The 24,935-nt window shown below is 43.5% G+C and overlaps 1 protein-coding gene across 4 annotated transcripts in view; it reads right to left on the bottom strand.

Moving 5' to 3' along the window:
- AGO4 (argonaute RISC component 4) overlaps window positions 1-24,080 on the bottom strand; it is a 46,430-nt gene extending 22,350 nt beyond the window's left edge. Inside the window, exons 1-9 of one of the 4 annotated variants that reach the window (XM_053576441.1) lie at window positions 23,938-24,080; window positions 15,088-15,253; window positions 8,009-8,129; window positions 5,355-5,536; window positions 5,033-5,169; window positions 4,778-4,912; window positions 2,868-2,955; window positions 413-560; window positions 46-165 (exon numbers count right to left, since the gene is read on the bottom strand). In XM_053576441.1, coding sequence (XP_053432416.1) covers window positions 46-165; window positions 413-560; window positions 2,868-2,955; window positions 4,778-4,912; window positions 5,033-5,169; window positions 5,355-5,536; window positions 8,009-8,113 — 915 coding nt within the window. In that variant the 5' untranslated portion in view covers window positions 8,114-8,129; window positions 15,088-15,253; window positions 23,938-24,080. Of the gene's footprint in view, window positions 1-45; window positions 166-412; window positions 561-2,867; window positions 2,956-4,777; window positions 4,913-5,032; window positions 5,170-5,354; window positions 5,537-8,008; window positions 8,130-15,087; window positions 15,254-23,373; window positions 23,627-23,937 lie in introns of those variants that run through there. The other 3 variants (XM_053576442.1, XM_053576440.1, XM_053576443.1) reach the window with 3 other exon arrangements.
- Window positions 24,081-24,935: the final 855 nt, after the last annotated feature.

Here is a 24,935-nt window from a genome sequence, read left to right as displayed (position 1 = left end):
TTTAATCTTAAAGCTAGCTAATCTTGAAGACCATGCTTTACTGACCAGTCTACTGATTTCTTCCTGTCTGTCAGGAGCAGATCTTGCTGTGGCTTTGATCATCGTGGAAGTCTGATTGTCTGTGAGCTTCTTTATACATCGCTGTCCTGCCACAATATTGCAGACCTGCCAAGAGGCAAAGAAAAATTAGGTTGTCTAATGGGCTTCTATACCTTAAGCCTTTGCCAAACTGTATGTTACATCCTCCATTTCCAGAAAAATAAAAATTCTGTTACAGTGAAATTAGCTGCCTAAAATATTTTAGGAATTAATACTAGAATCTACCACTAGTTAGAAGTCTACTCGCCTCCCACCCATCCCCATACACAAAACCATTAAAAAGACTGACAAAAGAAAATTTAGTTTAGCTCACCTCAAGTGGCAAGTAGGTATGCTTTTGTTCTTGTCCCACTTGGAGACATGGAAGATGGGGGTATTTCAACTGCAGACTATATTTTTGCTTAAAATATTGAGCAACTGTACATTCCATAGCTTGACCATTTTCTAGCTGCAAAGGAAAACTATAGCAGAAAATGGCTTTTTAGATATTTCTTCAAGTTCCCGCCTTTCCTAAATAAGTAAATAAAGCCTACTAACATTTTCTACCTTCATCAGTTTTTTTTTCTTTTTTTTTTTTTTTAGAGACAAAGTCTCACTTTATGGCCTTCGGTAGAGTACCAGGGCGTAACAGTTTACAGCAACCTCCAATTCCTGGGCTTAGGCAATTCTCCTGCCTCTGCCTCCCAAGTAGCTGGGACCATAGGCACCTGTCACAATGCCTGACTATTTTTTGTTGCAATTTGGCTGGGCCCGCCTAGGTTTGAACCGGCCACCCTCAGTATATGGGGCTGGCGCCCTACCCACTGAGCCACAGGCACCACCCCCTTCATCAGTTATTTTAAAAATAAATATCAATCTTTATTTGAGCATTTTCACATGATAGTATTTTACCAGAACAATGATTTCATTGAAATCTTCCATGTTTGTTAACTCTAGGATGAGAAAAAAATTTAATTACAAATTTAAAAGAATTTTTTAACCAGGCATGGTGGTGCACACCTGTAATCCTAGCACTCTGGGAGGCCGAAATGGGTGGAATGCTTGAGCTCAGGAGTTTGAGACCAGCCCAAGCAAAAGCCAGATTCCATCTCTAAAAATAATTGGGTATTATGGCAGGCACTTGTAATCTCAGCTACTTAGGAGGCTGAGGCAAGAGGATCGCTTGTGCCCAAGAGTTTGAAGTTGCTGTGAGCTATGACTCCACAATACTCTACCAAGGGTGAGAAAGTAAGACTCTGTCTCAAAAAGAAAAAAAATAATAGAAAAAATAGCTGGGTGTGGTAGTGCATGCCTGTAATCCCAGCTACTTGGGAGGCTGAGGCAAGAGGATTGCTCAAGCCCAAGAGTTTGAGGTTGCTGCGAGCTACGGTTGCTGTGATGCTGTGGCACTCTGTCTCCAAAAAAGAAGTGAATCTAAAACATAGTCAGACTAGAATATAAGCAGGGGAAAAAAAGTCTCTGAGTAACCAAAATGAAAAACGTTTATATTGTATATTTAACAACCCTTTACTTAGAAAAACCAATATGTTTATGTCAGACTTGAGTTTAGTGATTTTGATTACAAGAATAAAACTTACATGTATGGTAATTTTTAAAGCACTCTATATATTATCTGGTTTAGGGCTATTTCTCAGTGGAGTAGTAGCTGTGTGATTGGAAAAATGAGATTGGGGAAGTGGCAAGGAGTGCAAAGGAAAACTATAGCAGAAAATGGCTTTTTAGATATTTCTTCAAGTTCTCTCCTTTCCTAAATAAGTAAATAAATATGCTGCTGGAAGCCTGCCATACCACTGACAGCTGGAGAAGAAACACCAGCTACACAAAACCACAAAGTAAGATATATGTCTTCCCATGACAGCCTTATATGACCTCCAGGCCTTAACAGATCCTCTGGGCCATGTGTTTACAATTACAACAGTACATGATGTTTATAACGATGACTTTGCATCTTTAAATAAAATTTGATCTATGTTTAGGATACTGTGTTTAAGAAGTGAATTGAGGGTGGCACCTGTGGCTCAGTGAGTAAGACGCCGGCCCCATATACCGAGGGTGGCGGGTTCAAACCCGGCCCCGGCCGAACTGCAACAAAAAAATAGCCGGGCGTTATGGTGGGCGCCTGTAGTCCCAGCTGCTCGGGAGGCTCAGGCAAGAGAATCACTTAAACCCAAGAGTTGGAGGTTGCTGTGAGCTGTGTGATGCCATGGCACTCTACGTAGGGCCATAAAGTGAAACTCTGTCTCTGCCAAAAAAGAAGTGAATTGAATTAAAGGTAGGAAGAATATGTTTTATAAATACCTCTGTCAAAAATATTTAAAACAGATTTGGCACCCATAGCACACAGGTTATGGCACCAGCCACATGGGTTCAAGACCGGCCCAGACCAGCTAAGCAACAATGACAACTACAACAACAAAAAAAAATAGCCAGGTGCTGTGGCAGGCACCTGTAATCCCAGCTACTTGGGAGGCTGAGGCAAGAGAATCACTTAAGCCCAAGAGTTAGAGGTTGCTGTGAGCTGTGATGCCAAGCACTCTACCAAGGGTGACATAGTGAGACTCTGTCTCAAAAAAAAAACAATAATAATAATAATATATACATACATATTTAAAACATAGTATAAATATAGTGTAAAGATTTGCTGTTAAAAGTGAAAATTCTGAGGATTTTGAAAATTGTAGTATGAGATGCCAATTTCTCTGATGGTTACAGCAGCATCCTCTGTGACTACAAATGTAATCTCGTTATTTTATATGTGGTTAACATACGTTTGATGACTGGCTGGTCGTCTAGTCACATTACAAACTCGGTATTTTCGTTTCATCTGTCCACAGTGGGTCACCTCAACTTTCAGAGCTGAAGTTAAAATAAAAATAGACAAAACATGAGTATTAATTAAAACCATAGTGACAAAAACAGATTCAAAAGTTGTCTTCAATGAGGTATGCTACCAGAACAATGAAACCCAAATATAATCTAGTAGGGGGGAAGGGAGAAGTGAAGGGAGGAAAAGGGGTGGGAGTGGGGGGGAGAATGATTGGCAGAAGGAGGCAGGGCATGTGGCAGGATCTCACCTAAGGTGCACAAGGTGAGGGTGTATAACATGCCCCCTGCGGGAGCGGCTCTTTTACAACTGGAACTTTACCCTGGAAATGAAAACTATGTAATCTGAAAATTCGTACCCTCATATTAATTTGAAATTAAAAAAAATTTTTTAAACAAAAATAAGTCCTCTATAAAAAAGAAAAAAGGGCATGATACAAGTATGAGAGACAGTGAGACCCCGGCTTAGCACAGTGGCTCGTGCCTACAATCCTAACACTGTGGAAGGCTGAGGTGGATGGATCGCCTGAGCTGAGGAATTTGACACCAGCCTGAGCAAGAGCAATACTTGGTCTCTACCAAAAAAAAAAAAAAAGATGCTGGGAGTGGTGGCTCATGCCTGTAATCCTAGCACTCTGGGAGGCCGAAATGGGTGGATCGCCTGAAGTCATGAGTTCAAGACCAGCCTGAGCAACAGCGAGACCCGAGACCCTGTCTCTAAAAATAGCTAGGTGTTGTGGCAGGTGCCTGTCGTCCCAGCTACTTGGGAGGCTGAGGCAAGATTATCACTTGAGCTCAAGAGTTTGAGGTTGCTGTGAGCTATGACACTGCCATGGCACTCTACTGAAGGCAACAAAGTGAGACTTGTCACAAAAAAAAAAAAAGAAAGGCTCGGTGCTTGTAGCTCAAGCAGCCAAGGTGCCAACCACATACACCAGAGACGGTGGGTTCAAATCCAGCCCAGGCCTGTCAAACAATGACAACTACAACCAAAAACTAGCTAGCTGTTGTGGTGGGCACAGGTAGTCCCAGCTAATTGGGAGGTTGAGGCAAGAGAATTAAGCCCAGGAGTTGGAGTTTGTTGTGAGTTGTGACACCACGGTACTCTACCCAAGATGACAGCTTGAGGCTCTGTCTCCAAAAAAAAAAAAAAATGAGCCAGGAGTTAAGGCAAGTGCCTGTAGTCCCAACAACTCCAGAGGTCAAGGTAAAAGGATTGCTCAAGCCCAAGAGTTTGACATTGCTATGAGCTCAGATGATGCCACAGCACTCTACCAAGGGCAAGAGAGTGAGATTCCACCTCAGAAAAACCCAAACAAACAAAAAGGCATGATGTTGTACAGAATAAAAGTTGCAATAGTATGGGCATGATTTCATCATGTATAAGCAAGAAGCCTAAACTATGCAGAATAAACTAGAACACAGATGATGTAAGATGCTCAATCTACTTTGTTAATTATACATTCTAGTGGGAGAAGATTGTTAATAACAAGTAAAGAAGAAAAGAAACTCCAAAAGTATAATAAATGAACTTGATTATTTTATTAAAATGAAAGTTCTTAAGTGGGTAAGGGTAGCTTTTAATGAGTGGCTGATATGCGGCAGGTACTATGCTAGAAAGCTTTATAATCCCAGCTGAGTTTAATCCTTGCAACCACTCTACAAGATATATATTCTTATCTTTACCTTAGAAATGAATAAACTAAGGCTCGCAATAGTTAAGGAACTTGCCCAAGGTCCCACTGATAGAACTGGCTTGGCTGAGACAAAAGCCCAGGTTGGTACGACACCAAACACCAGGTTCTTTGTAGCATACTGAGTTGCCTCTCCAAGGCTAATTAAAGTAACTACCTACCTCTGATTTCTTTGGTAAACTTGACACGTTGGGAGTCTGTTAGAGGTTTGGTCTGCTCATTGATGTTCTGAATGTCTAAAACCTCACACATGAACTCAATGATAGGCTGAGCCCGGTAGAAAGCAGTTGCAGATACTAACAAACAGAGAAGAAGGATATTTACCTTCAAGGAAAAAAGAAGAGCCAGAAACAGAACAAAACAAACAAAATACACACAGCCATAAGACTTAATGGATAAAGACAGTTCCGTCCTACCATCAATATTGAGCATCATATTCCACATAGCAGGTCTCACAGACTGATGAAAGCCAAACCAAACCTCCCTGCCCCCTCCCAGAGGGTGGTAGTAACCTTCGGGGGGTGAGAAAAAGGAACGGCCCACTGGGGTGTACCTGCAGAAATAAGAATTTGCATGTTTTATAATTAAAACTTGAAGGGTCTTTCACTTCATTTTCAACTCTGAACTGAAATCAAATGTGAACTATATAACTAATGCAGAAAACCTTTCAATGGCTCCAATGCAACTTACAAAAAAAGTCAGACATTTGTGAGAAAGAACCCAAACCAAGGTACTAACCTCATAGAGGGAAGGTGTCTTGTAATAACATCAAGTGCTTGCACTGAGTCATCTGGGACTTCATTCAAGTGCCCAGCCAAAGCTTCTAAAAGTAACTGAAGGCTTACAACCGACACCCACTGAACAGACACTTTAAAGGTTTGGTCTTTACCCTCACCTGGAAGGGTCACCTCCATATCAACCTAAGGAAAAAATGGATAAATACAAATATATATGTTTATAAAGGCTGTGGAGAGGATCCCAAGAATATTCAATATGGTATATTCATAAGGATATTCATTTTAACTTGTTTTGTAATTGTGTAACATTGGAAACAACTTAAGGGTCTATCAACAAGGGAATAAATTAATACAGAATATACTGATAGAATATCGTACAACGGTTAAAAAATAAGATAGGTCCACAACACGGAAAACACGATGCTAAGTAAAATAAGCCAGACACAAGAGGACAAATGCTGTATGATTCTACCTGAATGAGGTACCTAGAATAGTCAAATTCATTCATTCTGTTTGAGATGTTCAATTCAGTAGCCTAAGTACACTCACATTGTTGTACAATCATCACATCCATTCATCTTCAGAACTTTCTCATCATTTCAGTCAGAAACCATGTCCCATTAATCAATAACTCCCTACACCCTATAGCCCCCAGTCTCTGGTAACCACGATTCTACTTTCTGTCTCTATGAATTTCACTCCTCATCAGAAGACACCTTTACCTATTTCTTATTTATGTATATATGTATATTTATGTATTTTGGGCATATCATTCTCTGATTGGCTTTTTCATTGAATAATATGTCTGGGAGATATTTCCATTTGTGCACATTTAGATCTACCTTATTGGTTTTTATTCAAATTCAATTTTTTTATCGTGACAAAATATATACAACATAAAATTTACTATTTTAATCATGTTTAAATGTATGGTTCAGGAACTAAGTGTGGTGGCTCACATTTGCAACCCCAATGCTTTGGAAGGCTGTGATGATAGGATCACTTAAGGGCAGAAATTTGAGACCAGTTGGGGCAACACAGCAAGACCCTGTCTCTACAAAATAATTTTTTCAATTAGCTAGGCATAGTGGCACATGCCGGTAGTCCCAGCTGCTCAGGAGGCTGAGGCAAGCGTATTACTTGAGCCCCAGAGTTGGAAGCTGCAGTGAGCTCAGATTGTGTCACTGCACTCAAGCCTGGGTGACAGAGCAAGTCCTTGTTTAAAAAAGAAAAAATTGTGGCTCGGTGCCAGTAGCTCAAGCGGCTAAGGTGCCAGCCACATATACCAGAGCTGGCAGGTTCAAATCCAGCCTGGGCCTGCCAAACAATGACAACTACAGTCAAAAACTAGTTGTGGCAGGCACCTGTAGTCCCAGCTACTTGGGAGGCTGAGGCAAGAGAATCACTTAAGCCCAGGAGTTGGAGGTTGCTGTGAGCTTTGATGCCACAGCACTCTACCCAGGGCAATAGCTTGAGGTTCTGTCTCCAAAAAGAAAAAAAAAGAAAAAATTGTATAGTTCAATGGCTTTAAGTACATTCACACTGTTGTGCATTCATCCTCACTATCCATCTCCAAAATTTTATATTTTTCTGAAATGCCATACACAAACCCATAAGTATATGTAACTAATGCTAACACACAAAAAGTATTTCACAAGATACATGCCAAACTATTATAGTAGTTTCTCTTGAAAAGGAAAATGGAATTGAGGGGTGCAAATAGGTGGGGGAGGCAAGAAATTACAGTATTTCTACATTTTCTGAATAAGTTAATAATGAGCATATATTACTTTCCTAATTTTTAAAAATAAATGTTTAAAAAAGTATTGTGGTGGCCAGGTGCAGTGGCTCACGTCTGTAATCCTAGCTCTCTGGGAGGCTGAGACAAGTAGATTGCTTGAGCTCAGAGTTTGAGACCAGCCTGAGCAAAAGTGAGACCCTGTTTCCACTAAAAATAGAAAAACAAGAGGATTGCTTGAGCCCAACAGTTGGAGGTTGCTATGAGCTATGACAACACATCACTCTACTGAGGGCAACAAAATAAGACTTTGCCTCAAAAAATAAATAAACAAACAAACTCTATTGTTCACATTTAGGTAGTTCTTTGTTAAAGTACATTGTTAACATGAGAAATTTGAAATATATATACAGATACAACCAGATATCTGAAATATATGTAAAGATATAATTTACCTAAATTCTTTTTTTCTTTTTTAATTTACCTAAATTCTAATGCTCATCTTCAATTATCAATTAACTAAAAGACAAGAGAATACTATCATCACTATAAAAACAACTCTAAGAATTGAAGCGTTATTAAAAAAAAGGAAACATTGGGCGGCGCCTGTGGCTCAAGGAGTAGGGCGCCGGTCCCATATGCGGGAGGTGGCAGGTTCAAACCCAGCCCTGGCCAAAAAAAAAAAAAAAAGGAAACATTTTTAGAATTTTTTCTTGATATATCATTGTTACATGTGTTCTGGGGATACATGTGATATTTCAATATCTGCATACAATGTGTAATCATTAAATTAGGGGAACGGAAATATCCACCACCTCAGACATTTATGTTTTCCTTGTGTTGGGACTAAAGGGAAACATTTTTATCATATATAATTTTTACCAAGTAACCTAAATATTTTTGCTGTTAACACTTACCCTGTCCCGTCCAATTGGCAGTGGGTGTGCTGTGTACATGTTTCTTTTGCCATCATAGCCGGGCTGCCGGTCACCAAATATCTGCATCTTGAAGTGCCGCACCATTGTGTCCACTACCTCCCTTCACAGTAATGGAGATAATGGCAGTTAGCTTTCAGAAATGGGGGGCAATAAGGAAAGCATCACCGTATCTTAATCATTTAAATTGGGTCCCACTGGAAAAAGTAGGGGTTAAGGTTACAACTGGTTCAAGAAATTAAAAAATAGTTGACTACAGAAAGGTAGCAACAAGCGTACAAAAGCAGGTAAAAGACGATAACAAGGGCGGCACCCGTGGCTCAAAGGGGTAGGGCGCCAGCCCCATATGCCGGAGGTGGTGGGTTCAAACCCGTCCCCAGCCAAAAACTGCAAAAAAAAAAAAAAAAAAAAAAGATGATAACAAGAGGAAAGAGTATAATGCATCACGAATGTATTTGGGGCATCTTCTCATACTACTCTTTCCAAAATCATCTCCTGCAGCTGGGCACGGTGGCTCATGCCTGTAATCCTAGCACTCTTGGAGGATAGCTTGAGTTCACAAGTTCAAGACCAGCCTGAGACGGCTGGGCGCCTGTAGCTCAGTGGTTAGGGTGCCGGCCACATGCTCTGGGGCTAGTGGGTTGGAACCTGGCCCAGGACTGCTAAACAACAACAACAACAACAAAAGTCCAGCATTATGGCGGGTGCCTATAGTCCCAGCTACTGGGGAGGCTGAGCAAGTGAATCACTTGAGCCCAGGAGTTTGAGCTTGCTATGAGCTATGACACAACGGCACTTTACTGGGGATTACAAAGTAACCCTTTGTCTCAAAAAATAAATAAACAACATTTTCATACTAGAAAAGGTTATTCTCTCATCTTACATTCTTTTTTTTTTTTTTTTAAAGACAGAGTCACATTGTTGCCCTCAGTAGAGTGCTGTGGCATCATAACACACAGCAACCTCCAGCTCTTGGGCTTAGGCAATTCTCTTGCCTCAGCCTTCCAAGTAGCTGGGACTACAGGCACTCGCCACAATGCCCGGCTATTTTTTTTTGTTGATTTGTTTGCAGTTTGGCAGGGGCCGGGTTCAAACCTGCCACCCTTGGTATATGGGGCTGGCACCCAACTCACTGAGCCACAGGTGCTGCCCTCATTTTACATTCTTAAATAAATTTTATAGTGAAGAGGTATTTTCATGTCTATTCTCATTTAATCTTCAAAACAACCTTGTGAGACAAGTAGGGCAATGATGATGGTCCTTATATTAAAGAAAAGGGAAAAAAAAAGAAAAATTCAGAATGGGTAAGTGACCTGTCCCTGGTCACACAATGATTAAGTGGCAGACGTCCATGACCTTGGATAAGTCACTTAATCTTTCACAGTCTATTGCTTCATTTGTAAAGTTATGACAATAATGGTGCATCCTTCAAAAGGTGGTTATTGGGTTCTGTGCCTGTAGCTCAGTGAGTAGGGTGCCGGCCACATACACCAAAGCTGGCAGGTTCAAGACTGGCCCAGGCCTGCTAAACAACAATGACAACTGCAACCAAAAAATAGCCAGGTGGGCAGTGCCTGTGGCTCAGTGTGTAGGGTGCGGGCCCCATATACCGAGGGTGGTGGGTTCGAACCCAGCCCCAGCCAAACTGCAACAAAAAATAGCCGGGTGTTGTGGTGGGCACCTGTAGTCCCAGCTATTCGGGAGGTTGAGGCAGGAGGATCGCCTAAGCCCAGAGGTTGCTGTGAGCTGTGACACCTCGACACTCTACTGAAGGGGACAAAGTGAGACTCTGTCTAAAAAAAAAAAAAAGTAGCTGGGTGTTGTGGTGGGCGCCGGTAGTCCCAGCTACTTGGGAGGCTGAGGCAAGAGAATCACTTAAACCCAAGTGTTTGAGGTTGCTGTGAGCTGTAATGCCATGGCACTCTAACGAGGGTGACATAGACTGTCTCAAGGGGGAAAAAAGGTGGTATTGTAAGCAAATAAACGTATAAAGTATTCATGTGCATTTATTGTCCCACAATAAGCCTTCTTACTCTGATCTGCTCACAGATATCATTCCTAGAATTTTCCTCTATCTTGAATCATCAATTTTTTTCCTCTTTACTGTATTTTTCCCTCAGCATACAAATATGGTATAATTTCTCTGACTTTTTTTTTTTGAGACAGAGTCTCACTTCGTCGCCCACAGTAGAGTGCTGTGGCATCATAGCTCACAACAACCTCAAACTCTTGGGCTCAAGCGATTCTCCTGCCTCAGCCTCCTGAGCAGCTGGGACTACAGGTACCTGCCACAATGCCCAGTTATTTTTATTATTTATTTTTTTAAAATATTTTTTATTTACATTTATTTATTTAGACACAGAGCCTCAAGCTGTTGCCCTGGGTAGAGTGTTGTGGCATCACAGCTCACAGCAACCTCCAACTCCTGGGCTCAAGCGAGTCTCCTGCCTCAGCCTCCCAAGTAGCTGGGACTACAGGCACCCGCACCACAACGCCTGACTATTTTTTGGTTGCAGCCATCATTGTTGTTTGGTGGGCCCAGGCTGGATTCAAAACCTCCAGCTCAGGTGTACATGGCTGGCGCCTTAGCCACTTGAGCCACAGGCGCTGAGCCTTGTTCATTATTATTATTATCATTATTATTATTATTATTATTTTTTGGCCGGGGATAGGTTTGAACCCGCCCCCTCCAGCATATGGGACCGGCGCCCTACTCCTTAAGCCACAGGTGCCGCCCTGTTCATTATTTTTTATTATTAATTTTTTTTTGAGACAGAGTCTTAAGCTATTGCCCTGGATAGAGTGCTGTTGCATCATAGCTCACAGCAACATTCAACTCTTGGGCTCAAGCGATTCTATTGCCTCAATTTTCCTTTTAGTAGAGACAGGTCTCGCTTTTGCTCAGGCTGGTCTTGAACTCAGGAGTTTAAGTAATCCACCTGCCTCGGCCTCCCAGAGTGCTAGGATTACAGGTGTGAGCCACGACGCCCAGCCTTGCCCAGCTATTTTTAGAGACAGGGTCTTGCTCTTGCTCAGGCTGGTCTCAAAACTGTGAGCTAAGGCAATCCACCGACCTTGGCGTCCCAGAGTGCTAGGATTACCAGCGTGAGCCAGCCACCAGGCAATTTCTCCAATCTTAAAGAAAATTAAACTTTCTTGACTTTACTTTCTCCTTGTCTGAACATCCTGTTTCTTTCTGCTCCGTTTTGTAACAAAATCCCTTGAAGGAATTTTCTGTAATTGTTTTCTCCTTTCTCTCTTGAACCTTTTCTTTTCTTTTTTTTTTAGACAGTCTCAAGCTGTCACCCTGAGTAGAGTGCTATTGTGTCACAGCACACAGCAACCTCAAACTCTTAGGCTTAAGCCATTCTCTTGCCTCAGCCTCCCAAGTAGCTGGGACTATATGTGCCTGCCACAATGCCTGGCTATTTTTGTTGTTCTTGTTGCAGCTGTGGTTGTTTTAGCTGGCTCACGCCGGGTTTGAACCCATCAGCCTAGGTGTATGTGGCTGGCACTCTAACCGCTGAGCTATGAGCGCCACCTCTTGAACCGTTTCAAGTAAGGCTTTTCCTCCACCAAAACTACTCTCATCAAGGTCCCCAATAAGCTCCACATTGCTAAATTCAATGCTCCTTGAACATTAGATGATACATTCTTCTAATGTAAAACATCTATGGCCAGGCACAGTGGCTCATGCCTATAATTCTTACACTTTGGGAGGCGAGGCAGGAGGAATGCTTGAGGCCAGAAGCTCAAGACCAGCCTGGGCAACAGTAAGACCCTGGCTCTATAAAACTAAAAGAACAAAATAGCCAGGAGTTATGGCAGGTGACTATAGTCCCAGCTACTTGGGAGGCTGAGGCAACAGAATTGCTTAAACCCGAGAGTTTGAGGTTGCTGTGAGCTGTAATGCCACAGCACTCTACTGAGGGCAACACAGTGAGACTCTGTTTCAAAAATAAACAAAGAAAAAAAACTAAAAGAACAGTCCAGTATGATGATGTGTGCCTATAGTCCCAGCTACTTGGCAGGCTAAGGCAGGAGGATCACTTGAGCCCAGGAGTTAGAGGTTGCTGTGATGAGGCCATGGCACTCTTACCCAGGCCACAGAGTAAGATCCTATCTCAAAACAAAAACAAAAACAACCCTTGCCTCTCAGACACCATTCTCCCTCTGGTTTTCTGCTATCCAAGTGGCCTCTCCATGCCAGTTTCCCTGCTGGCAGTCTTACTTTTTCTAATCACATGCACTGCTAGCATAATCTCATCCAATCCCATGGCTTTACCATCAATATGCTTATGATTCTCAAACCTGGATCACTCCTCTGAATCCAACCTCATATACTGTATTCACTAGCAATTCTTTTTCTTTTTTGAGACAGGGTCTCATTTTGTCACCATTGGTAGAGTGCCATAGTCGTTCTATTCTATTCTATTCTATTTAAGACAGAGCCTTAAGCTATTGCCCTGGATAGAGTGTTACGGAGTCACAGCTCACAGCAACCTCTAGTTCCTGGGCTTAAGTGATTCTCTTGCTTCAGCCTCCCAAATAGCTGGGACTACAGGTGCCTGCCACAATGCCCGGCTATTTTTTGGTTGTAGTTGTCATTGTTGTTTGGCAGGCCCAGGCTGGATTCGAACCCACCAGCTCTGGTGTATGTGGCTGGCTCCTTAGCTGCTTAAGCTACAGGTGCCACCAGCAGGCCATTTTTTAGAGACAGAGTCTAGCTCTTGCTTAGGCTGGTCTGGAACTCCTGAATTCAAGCAATCCACCTGCCTCAGCCTCCCAGAGTGCTAGGATTATAGGTGTGAGCCACTGCGCCCCACTTTCACTAGCATTCTAATAGACACATCCAAAATTCCTGGGTCTCCCCACCTGCCAGCCCCTGCTTCTGCTTCTCTCATAGTTTTCCGTATCTGATAAATGGCCAACTTTTTTTCCCCACTTGCTGAACACAAAAGCCTTGGAATTAATTGTGACTCATTTCTTTCTTTTATAACTCACGTTCCATCCATCGGCAAATCTTATTGACACTACCATCAAATTGTTGAATATGACCACTTCTCAAGTTTATCACTTATGCTACTCAAGTTTAAAGCATCATCACTTTTCACCTGAATCATTACAAGCGCCTCCTAATTGACTTCTCTGCTTTTTACTCTTACCCACTATGGTCCATTTTCAACACAACAGCCAGAGAGCCAGAGCGAGCCATTAAAAATCTAAGTTAGTCATATCACAAGTCCATTCACAACTTACCTAGCCAGAGTAAATGCTAAAGTGCTATTATAGCCTACAAGCGTGCAGGAGACGCACCTTCTGAGGTTTCTCCAACCTCATCTCCTATCACTCTCCCCCGACTCACTTGCAGTAGCAGTACAGAACTCTCCACTGTTCCTGGAATACACCAAGCTACTGTCTCTGCCTGGGATACTCTTCATCCAGATATCCCTTACCTCCTCTAGGTCAAATGTCACATTTCAGCATCGGCGAGATCTTTCCATATATCAGTACCCCATCCCCATTCCCTGTCTTCCATCTCTATTTTTGTTGGCTTTTTGAGACACAGTCTCAAGCTGTCACCCTGGGTAGACTGCCATGGCCTCACAGCTCACAGCAACCTCAAACTCTTGGGCTCAAGCGATCCTCTTGCCTCAGTTTTTCATTTTTAGTAGAGACGGGGTCACACTCTTCTCAGGCTGGTCTTGAACTTGTGAGATCAAGAAATCCACCCACCTCAGCCTCCCAGAGTGCTAGGATTACAGGCATGAGTCATCGTGTCCAGCCTGTCTCTACTTTTATTTTTCCTCATCACACTTACTTTTAGTCTTCACCATTATAATATAAGCTCCTCAAAGGTATAAACTCCTGCCTTTTCTTTGTTTACATTAAATTCCCACAGCAGAGAACAATACCTGGCACATAGTAAACACTCAATAAAATATTTGTTGAATGGATCAATTTTAGCCATTACTACTATTGATCTCACTTCTACAATAACCAAACAAGTATGTGTTTTATATGAGATTAAACTATACAAGAAAGCCAAATTACTGATCTATAATGAGAAAAAAAAAATCAAACAGCACAAAATATTTCACTTGATAGAAAGAACATTCTTAGAAAAGCAAGAATCTTAATATCAAAGACTGTCTGGGTATCACTTCGTGGAAACAGAGGAATGGAAAGTGGATGTATATTCAGCACACTGTAAAAATATTTGCTATGGGGCTCAGCGCCCATAACTCAGTGGTTAGGGCGCCAGCCATATGCACCAGGGCTGATGGGTTCAAACCCAGCCAGCGCCTGCTAAACAACAATAACAACAACAACAAAATATCCAGGCATTGTGGTGGGCACCTGTAGTCCAGCTACTGGGAGGTTAAGACACGAGAATCACTTAAATCCAAGAGTTTGAGGTTGCTGTGAGCTGTGATGCCACAGCACTCTACTGAGGGTGACATAGTAAGACTCTGCCTCAAAAAATTGCTACAGGGATGTTTTCATATCAGGTAAATTCACTTTATACAGACCAAAATATTTCTATCATCTCATCAAGACCCCTCTTGAGTAATGCTGGAAACAACCAGAGTTTTTCTGTGTGCTTGCTTTTTTCAATACGCTAAGATGACTCTTCTGTCTTTAGACCTGATATATTTTTCAACTTCCAAACCAACACTCAATAATAAAATTTAATTCATGACCAGTCTGAGCATCTCAAATAAATAAAAATAAAACGTGACTAGACAGTTCCATCTTCCACAGAAATAAAACTTATAAATTTATAAAGAATTTAGAAATTTCTGTTGTACTTGATAAATGAGAGTGACCTTTCTTTTTCATTAAATAATTATTTACTGATTAACCAATGATGTATCCAGCACTCTGCTAGAACCTACAGAGGATAACCAATAAGAGACAGTAAATTTACTGTTATGAAACCCACCATCTTAGAGAAAAACAAAGCCTATATGTTGTATGAATTTAGAGAACAATATGACACATTACAAGTAAATTTTACGCACTTAAATATACAGAAACCTACTCTTTCTAATCCTTACCTGTTAACTCTCCGGGGCCGTTTTTCTGGTTTAATATCCACATCATAGTGATACACATCTATTTTAGGAATCTGAACCTGAAAATGATTGGCTAACAGTCGAATCGGTTTTCCAACAGTGCCAAGGCCGGGACGACGAGGTGGCTGAAACAGGCTGGTTGGAGGTCCTAAAGAGATTGAAAGACGTTTGCTCTGCTGTTTGCTCATGATATTGACACTAAGTGCAATTATTAAGATCTTAACGTCACTGAATGCACTCTCATATAGAGGTTGAGTAACTTTTGACTTAAGTTTCTCTAGATTTCTAAATATTTTGCCATGTTGCTGAGATTTTGAATATAGGGACACCAAAATTAGCATGATCAATTCCTCTCAGACATAGGTTACTATATAGAATGAGCATATAGCTAGATCTGCAAAATTATATGCATTAAAAAGAAAATCTCTAGCTAAGCATGGTGGCTCGGGCCTGAAATCCTAGCACTCTCTGGGAGGCTGAGGTGGGTGGACTGCTTGATCTCAGGCGTTCAAGACCAGCCTGAGCAAAAGCGACACCCCGTCTCCAAAAATAGCAGCGCATTGTGGCAGGAGCCTATAGTCTCAGCTACTCAGGAGGCTGAGGCAAGGGGATCACTTGAGACCAAGAGTTTGAGGTTGCTATGAGCTATCATGCCACAGCACTCTACCCAGGAAGACAGAGTGAAATTCCATCTCAAAAATGAATAAATAAATTAATAACGAATTTTAAAAAAATCTCTAAGCTCAGGGGCCATCATCCCCAGAGTTGGAGATGATCCTTAATCTCCCACAAATTAGCCTGCATTATTATAGGTTGGGCAGACAGAGGATTAAACACAGCTCTACTTACCAATTTATTTGGTAATTCTGATAGCGAAACAATACCAATAGTGCTGGACCTTCTTGTCTATAATGTGATATTTTTAGAATCTGAACAATCTGAAATCTCCTGATCATAAGGTCTAGTTTATTCAACAGACATTTACTCATTTATTTAACTATTACATGGCTAATCTATGTTATGGAATCAGGGAAAAGTCAGAGCCTGTACTCTGAAGGAACCTACCATCTAGTCCAGTGGTTCTCAACCTCGGAGAGATTTTGTTCCCTAGGAAATATTTGACAAATGTCTGGAGACATTTTTGGTTGTCACGACTTGAGGAGTGCTACTGGCATCCAGTGGGTAGGAGCCAGGGACAGCTAAGCATTCTACAATGCACAGGATCCACCCCCACAACACTCTCAGAAGCGGAAAGGCTGAGAAACCCTGGTCTAGACAGAGTAGTCTTTCTAAACTATTTCATTGATGGCTCACAAGACATTCCCCAAAAGAAAGAATTCTATAAATTAAGGAAACCTTGCATATTCTCTACCCTCTTAATATTTAAGTGTATATTATCGTTTTAAATTCTTAAAAAGTAATGTAATAAATAAACCTGATTAACTGTAACTCATCAGCTTATTTTTCCACAGAATTTCTTCTCTCTCTCTCTCAACTGAACATCTATTAAATAGAAAAGGGTTTTGTGGAAAACAGTCCGAGAGATAACATGTCTACAATAAAATCTTACTCCTGCTAGGCACACTGGCTCACACCTCTAATCCCAGTACTCTGGGAGGCCGAGGCAGGTGGACTGCCTGAGCTCAGGAGTTTGAGCCCAGCCTGAGCCAGAGACAGAGCCAGACCAGTCTCTAAAAATAGCCAGGCATTGTGGTGGGTGCCTGTAGTTCCACCTACTTGGGAGGCTAAGGCAAGAGAATCACTTGAGCCCATGAGTTTGAGGTCGCTGTAAGCTATGACACCATGGCATCCTACCAAAGGCAACAAAGTGAGACTCTGTCTCAAAAAACAAACAACATAAAATAAAATAAAATCTTACTCCCTTTTGATGTTGATTTCAAGTGGACACTGGCCTAAAAAATGAGGACTTTTTCTGCTATGAATAGGTGTTGAGGGCTTGGTGCCCTTAGCTCAGTGGATAGAGTGCCCACCACATGCACTGGGGCTGGTAGTTTTGAACCCAGCCTGGGCCTGCTAAACAATAACAACAACAACAACAAAAATAACTGGGCATTGTGTTGGGCACCTGTAGTCCCAGCTACTTGGAAGGCTGAGGCAAAAAATCCCTTGAGCCCAAGAGTTTGAGGTTGAGCTGTGATGTCACAGTACTCTACCGAGGATAGAGACTCTGTCTCAATAAATAAATAAATAAATAAATAAAATAAGTAGGTGTGGAGCAAAATGGGCTGTGGTTACAATGGAAAGTTACAAGAAGTTGTCTTACTGCAATGGCATTTCGTTGAGAAAAAACACTTCAATAAGAAGAGAAAACTTTGAAGCTGTTCTAGTCCAACATCACTTAGGGAAATAAAAAAAAATACTTTAATAAAACCTGTGTTGTCAGATCACCACGTACTTATTCACACTTAAAAGTATTGAAAAATAAGGTGTGACCTCCTTGGAAAGGCTTTCCTGATTATTTTAGCCTGGAGAATCCAACCTCTGTGTTCCCAAGACTCTCAGTATAGAAGAGCACTTAGCACAAACATGAAAAACTTCTCAACTTACTCTATCTCTTCCACTAAACTGTAAACCTTAGAAGAAATGGATCTCCACTGAATGATCTTCTCAATACTTAAGTCAAAAACCATGTTGTAAGAATTCAATATATGTTGAACTCAACAGTATCAACAATCCCAGATAGAAACTAAAGAGAAAGCTACTTGTCCCTAATACACAAAAGTTGACAATTATTTTTCAATAAAGTAAAAGCACATCATTTATAATAAAAATATTAGTACTGCTTAGAGTTGAGTTCTATTTTGACTATAGAAGGGGAGCCATTCTGTGTGTGATAAGACAAGGTAAGAAGTAAATAGTAAATAATGTCGGAGGTGACAGGCATACTGAATTAACCCAATTAAAATCATATGTAGAGGGGCGGCGCCTGTGGCTCAGTCCGTAAGGCGCCGACCCCATATACTGAGGGTGGCAGGTTCAAACCCGGCCCTGGGGCCAAACTGCAACCAAAAAATAGCCGGGCATTGTGGCGGGCGCCTGTTGTCCCAGCTACTCAGGAGGCTGAGGCAAGAGAATCGCTTAAACCCAGGAGTTGGAGGTTGCTGTGAGCTGTGTGAGACCATGGCACTCTACCAAGGGCCATAAAGTGAGACTCTGTCTCTACAAAAAAAAAAAATCATATGTAGATAAGTAAGCCCTGCATATTCCTTTTTTTTTTTTTTTGCAGTTTTTGGCGGGGGCGAAGTTTGAACCCACCACCTCCAGCATATGGGACCAGCGCCCTATCCCTTTGAGCCACAGGCACCACCCAGCCTTGCATATTCCAAGGTACACTTAAACAATCGCTATATCATACAGTTGGAAGAAATGTTAACCAGTTTGATGAAAATATTTCAAATTGTATACAAAACCAGCACATTGTACTGCCATGATTGCATTAATGTACACAGCTATGATTTAATAAAAAGAAAAAAGAAAAAAGGAAATACAGCTCTATGATAGAAATTTGGAAAGAGAAACTTGGATCAAATGACTTGCCTAGGAACATGTGACTTTGAGTTTAAATAGTAACTAGAATCCAAGTCTCCTATCACCCAATCCAGTGATATTTTCTTCCCCAATATACTTCATAATCCTGCAGTATCTATACTTCTCTGAAATACTTGATGCCCAAGGAGCAGAGGCAGAGGTATTGAAAGAAAAGGGATTGGCAGCACCTGTGGCTCAGTGGGTAGGGTGCCAGCCCCATATACCGAGGATAGCGGGTTTGAACCTGACCAAACTGCAACAACAACAAAAATAGCCGGGCGTTGTGGCTGGCGCCTGTAGTCCCAGCTACTTGGGAAGCTGAGGCAAGAGAATCGCCTAAGCCCAAGAGCTGGAAATTGCTGTGAGCTGTGACATCACTGCACTCTACTAAGGGTGACAAAGTGAGATTCTGTCTTAAAAAAAAAAAAATGAATTAAAAAAAAAGAAAAGAAAAGGGATGAAGAAGTGGCAAACAGTAAATATGGTGTGTACCTCCTTCCCTCAACAAGAAAGAAGTTAGAAAGTGCTCATTTCTTTTAATAAGCTTATTGGATTTATTTAAAAACTATGTCCTAAAATTTTTCATTCCAAAAGCAGGCTTCTTTTTCCCTTTTTTCTTTTGTCTATTTCTTTCTTTTTCTTAAACAATAGACATTTGTTTCTTACAGTTTTGGAGGCCAAGGGGAAAAGCCAAAAAAAAAACTTTGAATTTATGAGCGGCGCCTGTGGCTCAGTGAGTAGGGTGCTGGCCCCATATGCCTAGGGTGGCAGGTTCAAACCCAGCCCCGGCTGAACTGCAACAACAACAAAAAAATAGCCGGCTGTTGTGGCTGGCGCCTGTAGTCTCAGCTGCTTGGGAGGCTGAGGCAAGAGAATCGTGTAAGCCCAAGAGTTAGAGGTTGCTGTGAGCAGTGTGATGTCATGGCACTCTACTGGAGGGCAGTACAGTGAGACTCTGTCTCTACAAAAAAAAAAAAGAAAAACTTTGAATTTAGCAAACTGTCTACTTAATGAAGCAATAAATCATAGTGGCTAAGGCTCTGGAACCAAATTATTGGGTTTCAATTCTGACTCTACCTTGCCCTAATTGGATGACATTGGGCTAGTTTCTTGGCCTGTCTCAGTTTCCTTAACTATAAAACAGGGAAAATAATAGCAGCATCTATCTCATAAGGACTCCATGAGATGGTATACACAGAAGGTTTTAGTTTAATATAGTGCCTTGCAATAATAAATGCACAATAAATCAATACATGTGAGCTATTATGATAATATTATAGCAAGTGCTCAAAGATCCCTGGTTTTGTTGTTTATTTTGCTTTGTTTTTCTTTATTTTATTTTTTTTAGAGACAGAGTCTCACTGTACTGCCCTCGGGTAGAATGCCATGAGGTCACACAGCTCACAGCAACCTCTAACTCTTGGGCTTAGGCGATTCTCCTGCCTCAGCCTCCGGAGCAGCTGGGACTATAGGCGCCCACCACAACGCCTGGCTATTTTTTTTTTTTGGTTGCAGTTTGGCCGGGGCTGGGTTTGAACCCGCCACCCTCGGCATATGGGGCCGGCGCCCTACTCACTGAGCCACAGGCGCCGCCCTGTTTTTCTTTCTTTTTTTTTTTAAACCAGAGTAGTCTAGATGACTTCACTGACGGTTCACAAGATATTCCACAAAAAGAAGGATTACGGCTCGGCGCCCGTGGCTCAAGCGGCTAAGGTGCCAGCCACATACAACTGAGCTGGCGGGTTCGAATCCAGCCCAGGCCTGCCAAACAACAATGACGGCTGCAACCAAAAAATAGCCAGGAGTTGTGGCTGGCGTCTGTAATCCCAGCTACTTGGGAGGCGGAGACAGGAGTTTCCGCTTGAGCCCAGGAGTTTGAGGTTGCTGTGAGCTATGATGCTACAGCACTCTACCCAGGGCAACAGCTTGAGGCTCTGTCTCAAAAAAAAAAAAAAAAAAGAAAGAAAGGATTCCATAAGTTAAGGCAACCTCGGATATTCTCTGCCTTCTTAAAATTTCAGTGAATATTATCACTTTAAATTCTCTAAAAAGTAATATAATAAAGAAACCTGTTTAACATTAACTCATCATTTCCTCTGGGTATGTCACCCTGGGTAGAGCGCAGTGGCATCATCATAGCTCACAGCAACCTCAAACTCCTAGGCTCAGAGATCTTCTTGCCGCAGCATCTCAAGTAGCTGGGACTATAGGTACATGCTATAATGTCTGGTAAATTTTTCTATTTTTAGTAGAGGGAAGGTCTCACTCTTGCTCAGGCTGATCTCAAACTCCTGAGCTCAAGCAATTCTCCTACCTTGACCTCCCATGAGTGCTGGGATTACAGGCATGAGCCACTGTACCAAGCCAGTCCCTGGGTTTTTTATTAGGGGCATCCCTCAAATTTGGTGACAAAGTCTGAAAATTACATTCTCTGAAAGGGGAACAAATATGACTTAACACATAATGGATGAGGTTACTCTTAAATGAAAATGAGGGCATTAGATTAGGAATCAAACTTTGGTCTTTATTTCACCATTCAGTCTTGAGACCTTCATGAAGTTGCTTAGGCTCTCTGAACCTCACTTTTCTCATTTTTCAAAATCCCAGAGGATCAAATGAACTAATAATTACAAAAGCACTTCCTATACTATAAAGTACTACAAAAATAAAAGTTATAATCAATATAACCAAAATAGGTGGTAACCAGATTAATTCTGAATACTGTCAGAAGCAAGATTAGAAGGCATCAGTGATTGCTCAAGTGAGGGAGGCAGAAAAAGCACTTAGATGGAGGTGTGCTCTAACAGAGAAGCAGGAATGATTCTCCAGGTTCTAAAACAGCCTGGATGAAATATCCCACAAGACTGCCAACTCCCTTTGCTCTCACTCTATGCTTAGCAAGAACTTTTTGTTATTAATTGGGTTTCCAAGGTACTGTGACACCAGGAATGAAGTTTGCTAGAGAGCAAACAGGAAAATATTCCACTCAATAGAAAAGATGTATGTGACATTTCTGCTTATTCATTAGTCTTACAACTGTGGTTAGTAAGAATTACTTTTCTGCAATCTAAGTAACCCTGGGTGAACTGATAAATCCTCAAACCTGCAAAAGCTGAAATCAAGCCAAAAAAAAAAAAAAAAAAGAAAAAAGAGTCTTAACATTACCCAGTAGAACCAATCCATGAAACTCAACTTGTGCACACAGTTACATAAACGCAACAGTTGCTTCAATTTTGAGTACTCACCAGAGGAGGGAAGAAACATTTGTTGAGCCTCTATAATGTACTAGTTTCAACAACAAGATTTCTCACATACATTGTCTCATTCCTTCTCACAACAATTTCACAGCACATAATCATAATTACCCTCAATTTATAGATGAGAAAAGGAAAGTTCAAAGGAATTAAGTAATTTGCCCAGGGTCGTACAACTGTTGAATTACTGGATTGGATTTGAACAAAAGTCTGCTACATTCCTGAAGACCTGACCATGCCGTTAGCCAGGGGACGTAATTCAAGTAAACTAACACAATACACTGTGTTAGATTAAATAATACTAACGTGACAAACCAATTTATTTTTAAAAGGCATATAAAATTTGACAATGAGGGCATTTAAAAATACTTTAAACAGCAAATTAAGGTGGGGTTTAATTACCCAGCCATGTAAACAAGTTCTGAGGGAACAAACTGCAGTTTCCAAACTCAACTGGTAAACCTAATTTTCTATGAGCTAAAAGCATGAAATAATCTACAACTAAGTCCACTATGTAGATCAGGTAATAAGGTTTGAATATTAAAGTTAATTCCACCACAGCCCCTAAACCTGCCCTACTTAGCCAAGGCATTAGAAACCTGTTGGGGTTCGAGGTGGGAGCCCCAGGCTCCAATACTCAGGGCTTTTATTACTGCCTGGCACGCTTGCTGGTTTGGATAGACGAGGTAGATAACCAAAGGCCATCCGTATCTACAGCAAATTACAGTTTCCAGAGCACTTTCTCCTTCATTCGACCCTCACAACCTCTTGTAACCCAGTTAGAAGCGAACTCGGGGCAGTAAAGCCTGCGCCGGAGCGGACTGACTGGTAATTCTCCTGTCCGTCGAAGGCTGGCCCAGACCACTCTGGGACCACACACAGACTGACAGACAGAGGGCCGTGTTCTTCAAGACTTCGGGGCCTTCTACAAGGGTGGGCATTTTGTCCCTGGGCCTTCAGGGGTCATGAGAGGTGGTTTTGAAGAAGTTCTTCCTTATCTGAGGTCTCTCCACCTCGTGCCAGTGCAAAGAAAAACAGGGGTGCGGCCCCAAACCCAGACTAGCGCTGGTGGAGGTTCGGGGGACCCTCCCGGGCCAGGCCGGGCCTCCCCCCACACTGGGCACCGATCGACCCCCTTCGGAGGCCCCAACTACCCTCGCCGCGACCCCAGACCGCGGGTCCCCTCCCCGAGGTTGGGTCACCTTCCCGGGCCTCCCTCCCTCCCTCCGTCCGTCCTCCAGGTTCGGCCCCTGGCTCCAGGCCGGGCGCGGCCACCGCCCCCCAGGGCCCGGGTGGGCGCCCTCCGCCGGGCGCAGCGGGGCTCGGTCCCCTCAGTCGAGGCCCGGCGGCCCGAGCCCGGGGACGCGCGGGCCGGCGGCGGCGACGGGGCAGCCACAGTCCGGCCCGCCCGCCCGCCCGCCGGCCGAGGGCCCCGGGTCCGGCTCGGCCCGAGCGCGCTCCTCACCGGGTCCCAGCGCCTCCATGGCCGCGGCGGGGGCCGCCTCGCCCCGGTCCCCGGCGCCGCCCGCTCCGGGCCCCGCCGCCGCCGCCGCCGCCGCCGCGTAACGCTTGATCTCCGGAATATTGGCGCTGGGGGGGCGCCGCGGAGACGCGGGCGCTGGGCTGGGGGCGGCGGCGGCGCCCGGCCCGGGGACAGGGACCCGGCTCCCGCGGCTCTTCCGGCCTCAGCGACAACAAAAACAATCCCCGCCGCCGCCGCCGCCGCCGCCGCCAGCGGGAGCGGGAGGCAGCGCGCGCGCCCGCCGGGCGGGAGGGGGCGCGGGGGCGCGCGGCCGGGGGTCCCGGCGGGCGGAGGGGCGTGCGCGGCCCCGGCGCGGTCCACCGAGCCCGGCGGGGAGGGGGCGGGGGGCGGCGGACACGGGCACGCGCCCGAGGGGCAGTGACCAGAGGACGTGACGGGCACGCGCCCGCCGGCCCGCTGCGCTCCGTCTGCCCGAGGCCGCCATCCAGGGGCAAATGGCTCTGGGGGCTGCATGCGATCCCCCCAGGGCGTCCAGATAGCAGTTACCCGCAAAAGGGCTGTGTTCCGGTCCCAGCTGATGCACAGACTCAGTTCTCGACTTCTATCCGCAGAGAGTGTCCTGAGATTCACACCAGGTACCTCTCCTCCCTCCTCCTACTCCAGATCGCTTCTTTCATCTTGTCTTTTCCTGGGACAGAGAACACCAGGGTCACCTTATTCACAAACAGCCCTCCTTCATCCAACACTACACACCCAATTGCCCTTCCTTCCCTGTACAGCCGGAAAGCACCACGGGAATGGACCCTGATGAATGATGCATTCTCTCTCTGGTCCCATGACAAGCGCTTCTGGTCAGCAAATCACTAGTCGCTTCTGAAAAGCAAAGTCTTGTTTTCTTGGATACCTTCACCTTAGCAGCCAAGAGCCAAGGCCACAGCACTGGCTCCAAGTGGTCAGCTCAGCAGGGCCAGCATCCTTATCCTTTCAGTTAGGACTTTTGAGTTGGAGTACACAGGACAACAGGCCAAGAAGCAGTTTCGAGTTGGCAGAATGAGGGAGACCTCTGTCCACCTGTTAAAAAGGTACAATGTGGTGTTCAAGGGTCAACTGTACTTTATTCTTTTGGCCGAACGTTTACAGGTGAGGTGTTACATTACCTCCACATATATCCCCTAAGAATCAGGACATTGTCCTATGTAACTCTTTTCACATCTAAGAAAATTAACATATTAAACACACATTTCTTTAAATGCTGTTTACTTCTTTTTTTTTACAGAGTGTCACTACGTCACACTTGGTAGAGTGCCATTGGCATCACAGCTCATAGCAACCTCCAACTGTTGGGCTTAAGCCATTCTCTTGCCTAAGCCTCCCAAATAGCTGGGACTACAGGTGTCTGCCACAATGCCCAGCTATTTTTCTGTTGCAGTTGTCCTTGTTGCTTAGTTGGCTGGGGCTTGGTTTGAACCCGCCAACCTCAGTGTACGTGGCTGGTGCCGTGACCACTGTGCTAGGGGTGCCAAGCCAATGCTGTTTACTTTTTA

This window comes from Nycticebus coucang, chromosome 22, assembly GCF_027406575.1.
Source record: "Nycticebus coucang isolate mNycCou1 chromosome 22, mNycCou1.pri, whole genome shotgun sequence".
Taxonomy (NCBI): Eukaryota; Metazoa; Chordata; class Mammalia; order Primates; family Lorisidae; genus Nycticebus; species Nycticebus coucang.
Note: the sequence above shows the minus strand (reverse complement) of the source record. Positions and strands in the feature narration are given on the sequence as shown.